Source organism: Peromyscus eremicus, chromosome 1 (assembly GCF_949786415.1).
Source record: "Peromyscus eremicus chromosome 1, PerEre_H2_v1, whole genome shotgun sequence".
Lineage (NCBI taxonomy): Eukaryota > Metazoa > Chordata > Mammalia > Rodentia > Cricetidae > Peromyscus > Peromyscus eremicus.
In genome coordinates this window covers 93237083-93242061 of record NC_081416.1, presented here as the reverse complement: position 1 = coordinate 93242061, position 4979 = coordinate 93237083, and the positions used below count along the sequence as shown (strand labels likewise).

The 4979-nt window shown below is 37.8% G+C and overlaps 1 protein-coding gene across 1 annotated transcript; it reads left to right on the top strand.

Moving 5' to 3' along the window:
• Nucleotides 1-3030: 3030 nt before the first annotated feature.
• Nucleotides 3031-3969, top strand: LOC131909073 (olfactory receptor 5M5-like). Its single transcript, XM_059260391.1, has one exon. The coding sequence runs from the start codon at nt 3031-3033 to the stop codon at nt 3967-3969; it is 939 nt and encodes a 312-aa protein (XP_059116374.1).
• The last annotated feature ends 1010 nt before the right edge of the window (nt 3970-4979 follow it).

Here is a 4979-nt window from a genome sequence, read left to right as displayed (position 1 = left end):
AGGCACTTCATTCTACACCACATCCTCTGGGACAAGAAACCCATGCTATTTATTTCTTGTAGACTATCTTCCTAGCAACAGGACTCTTGCATGACTCCCAGCATGTTTCCAGGATCTTCCAGATCACCTTTATTAGTGTGAGCCATGCTACTAGTGTTGTCATGACAGGACTTATGGAGAGCTGAGGGTAGTAGGGGTGTGGAAAGAGCCTTACTTGCCAACTGTGCAGCTGTGTGGGGACTGAAAACAAGTTCTCCAGAGACCTCTGCATCTTAACCCAGTACACCAAGCATCCCAAGAATTCTGTTTTCTAGAACATTATAAATGTATAGTTGCTAAAGAGAAATAATAGAACAGATTTTATAATTTGTTGTATTGCTTTTTAACTTTCAAATATTTCTTATATAAAGATACATGGGCCTGCATTTGTTATGCTTGCCCTAACCCTGCAAAAGGCAAAGGCTAGCTTGCTTCCAGAAGGCCTGCTTTCAGTCACATGTCTTTGAATTTGTTTAATGTGTGGTCCTTCTTACCACAGTAATTCTGTGTCTGTTATTCCCTCTGTCTACAGTACCAAGGAGTCTCCTTTGTAATTCTGAATCACTCTTGAAGAGGATGGAAATTGCTACAATTGTCCCTCTAGTTTAACATCATTGTAGAAGTACAAGTCTTTACAAGTAGACACAGGAAAGGAGAGATACTCCACAGAAAGCTAGGTGAAAACCACATCTGTTTCATAGTATGTGAATGTGTATTTGAAAAACCCATAAGAATCAACAAAAATTGATTTGTAAATGATATGTTAAAGAGGATAGCTATAAAATTAATTCACAAAATTCAATAAATTTCCTGTATGTGAAGAATAGTTAAACAGCCACAGAATGAAATATATTATTTCATTTACAATTGAGGCAAAAAAAGACAAAACACTTAAGAACAGAATTGAAAGAAATGTATACAGTATGTATTTGGAAAGTCTGAATCATTAAAGACTTATTATCAAAATCTTTGATGAGTGCAATACATAGTCTACTTAAAGAAAGAAGATCCTCTCATAAATATGTCCACTCTCCCAAAATTAACATGTCTGCTCAGTTAAAAGTTTACAGCTCAGTGCAAATAAGATTTTTCAACTGATTAAAACCATGTTAAAATGATTTATGTGTGAGCAAGCCAGAAAGTGTGCTACCAGACACTAAAATGAACTCCATTTCATTTTATATTTGGTCTTAGCTCTAGAAGACACTGCAAAAAAAAAATATTGGAAACTGTTACAAGCACTGAACGGGTGTTTTGTTATGCCATAGGTTTGAGCTTCAAACTAACAGAATCAGCAGTAAAATGACTTAGTCAGCCATTTCAAGAAATAAAGAAGAGACTTATTACCCCATTCCTCATATCAAAATTTAGTTCTAAGCATATTGAAAATTGTAATGTAAAAATGAAATAAACATGAAATAAAGCAAGACATAAATTCAGTGATTTTAAATTTAGAAGTGCTTATAAATCATGTCACAAAAATCAGAATTCAAAAAGGAAAGGATTTGGCATAAAACTATTTAAAACTTACTGTTTAACACACAGAAAAAAAATAATGTAGCAACTTTAAATGCACAAGCACAATGTTGAAAACTAAGGAATATATATATATTTATCAATAGATAGATAGAACTTATAAATTACAAATTTTAAACATCTTCACCCCAGCTCTAGGCATGTACATGACCCTAAGTGGAGCCCAGAAGCATATATTTACTGAATTGAGTAGAAAATGTTTCCAATAAGAGGGAAATAATAAACCACAACATAGCTATGAAAAGGAACAGCATGGCATAATTGCTGAGTTTGTAAAGAAGCAAAATATAAAACTGTGATCTCATTTATGCAGAAAGAGATGAGTCTGTGTTCATATCCACACATAAACATCATTAAGCAGTTATATTAACACTAGAGTAGAAAACAGCCTGTTTTTTTGCTTGTTTGTTTGGTTGTTGTTTTTTTTTTTTCATTTATAGCCCTCTCTGCTACGAAGAGTTCACCAATGTTTCAATATTATATTGTGTTATTATTCAGCCTGATTTTTTGACTGTTGATTCTCCCTCCATGCACAACACTCTTCTAGTAGGCAGGTTGATGTCAGACATTATTCTCTTTATGGTACTATGGGACATTTTCTTGATTAATGATTAATGTGGAGGGCCCAGACCACTCGAGGAAGTGCCATCCCTGGACTGGTGATCCTGGGTGGTATAAGAAAGCAAACTGAGCAAGTCATGGAGGGCAAGCCAGTAACCAACACTATTCCATGGCCTCTACATGAGTTCCTGCCTTGAATTCCTGCCCTTACCTCCCTTGGTGATGAATTGCAGGCTGTAAGATGAAATAAACTCTTTGCTCCCCTTCCTTTGGTCGTAGTGTTTTATCATAGCAAGAGAAACCCTAATGAGGAAAAGCACTAGCCACACTGAATTGTAACTAATTATTTACATACATGTTTATCCTACCAGCCTCTGAGCACCCTCTCAGCAGACATACTTTTCTTTGTCTTCATGTCCACTTCATTTTCCATAGTGTCTAACACAACAAAGATGGGCAGTGGGCATTTGGCTCATGGGTAAAAATCAATGAATACATCATCTCCTGCCACCTTCCACATTCAGTCTCTCCCACAAGTGTCCAAAGTACTTAGTGCATCTCTAATCATCCATAGGTCATTCTTCTTTGTGAGTCCTTCCAGCAGACCCACAAAAGCAAGAGCAATGTGGTACCCACTCTCCATCCCAGAATCAGGTATGCTGTCTGGCCTTAGGTGGAGTCCAGAATTAATCTGAAAACATGACCATAAACTTGAAAATTGAGCCAAGGAGACTCATGACATGGTTCCAAAAAGAAATCAGTTCCAACTGTTTGGGTCTTTATGAAGTGCCTAATTTTTATCATCTGATGCTAGGATGGAGACACAATGAGCTTATATTTTTAATTATCTGATCATTTTAAGTCATATTTCTTCTCACCAGGTAAAAGAACAAAATGGCAAGAGGCAATCGCACCACTGTGACAGAATTTGTCCTCATGGGATTCACAGATCGCCCTGAGCTTCAGCTCCCCCTTTTTGTGGTATTCCTGGTGATTTATCTCATCACCCTGGTGGGAAACCTTGGCATGATCCTGCTCATCAAGGCAGACTCACGGCTTCATACACCCATGTACTATTTCCTCAGTCACCTGGCTTTCATAGATCTCTGTTATTCATCTTCCATTGGGCCCAAAATGCTGCAAAATTTATTAGTGAAGAAAAAAACCATCTCCTTTTCAGGCTGTTTTGCTCAGCTGTACTTTTCCAGTGCTTTTTCCACTACTGAATGCTTCCTCTTGGCTACCATGGCCTATGACCGCTACATGGCCATCTGCAACCCCCTGATCTACACAGCCATCATGACACAACGGGTCTGTAAGGAGTTGGTGGTAGGAGTCTACACCTATGGCTTCCTGAACTCTGTGATACAGACAGTACTGACTTTCCAGCTGTCTTTCTGCAACTCCAATGTGATCCACCACTTCTATTGTGCTGACCCCCCTCTCCTCGCACTCTCCTGCTCTGATACCCACAACAAAGAGAGGCAGCTCCTGATCTTCTCGGCAGTGAATCTCACTGGATCCCTCATGACCATCCTTATCTCCTACATCTGCATCCTGGTCTCTATTATAAAAATTCAGTCTTCCCAGGGCAAATGTAAAGCATTCTCCACCTGTGCCTCCCACCTCACCGTGGTCACCATCTTCTATGGAACGTTATTTTTTATGTACCTGCAGCAACCAAAAACAGGGAATTCATGGAGGTATAGCAACGTGATCTCTGTGTTTTATAGTCTTGTAATTCCCATGCTTAACCCTCTCATCTATAGCCTGAGAAATGCAGAGGTAAAGGAGACCCTGAAAAAAATGTTAGAGGGCAAAGCTTCACAGTGAGTGGGATACTAGGATGTAGCACTGAGGACAGCGGTATACACCAAGCAGATGGAAATGGAGCAGGTCAACTGCTATCCAGTAAGAAACTAGTTAATTGAATTGAGGATTTTCATGGCCCAAAATAATGAACTACTTGATGGACATAAGTCATATTTAATCTAAGCAGTAGTCATGAACTAAATAGAATTTATTTGCCAGCTAGAATAATTATGTCAATAATTATGTATGTCCTTCATGTGTTAAAGATGAAAGGGCTGACTGACACTTCAGAACGAATTGAGCTTTACAGTCATAAAACTCCTCAAAGCTCATATTCTGAGTAAAACTGTACATTGATGATGATGGATGTAAACTCCCCACATGAACATCTGGTTATTAAGCATTTTCCAGTTTAATGCAGTCTGTATCCGAGCAAGCTATTTGTTAGTCTTAAAAAGCACTCCTTCGTAACACGCTGCTATAGGTGATGGTTAAATTACAAAGAACATCTCAGAAAAAATCTTATTTAATCCAAATGTAGCTGCAATCCTCTGTGCTTTAAACAAGCAATGAAAATATCAGTGTAGTACTAAGGAAAGGAAAGATGGGGCTCAGCCGAGCGTGGAATGTGTTTGGGAAAAGCAGTTTAGATGGAGCAGATAAGGGTGGGGATTGAGGTACTTTTTAAGATATTAAAAGTAGTCATTATTTAACAATCAATGTTTAATTTTCCTTGTCTCTTGGAAGCACATCTACAGTGGCTTTTTCTTTCCTTTTATCATTCTTTCTTCCTTACTTTCTTTCTAGATTTCTTTCCTTCTTTGGGAGTCAGGGATTATGGAAAAAGAGAAAAGCAGAGTTCTCTGATGAAACTACATTATGGTGTGCATGTTTCTGAGAAATAAAATCATTGTATTGATCGAGAAAAATATTTTATTAGTTTTATGACATTTTCTGTATTCTTTCTTTCCACAGATCTGAAATTCCAATTTTTTACAGATAAGCTGTAAGAAATCTTGGTGTTTCTAGGG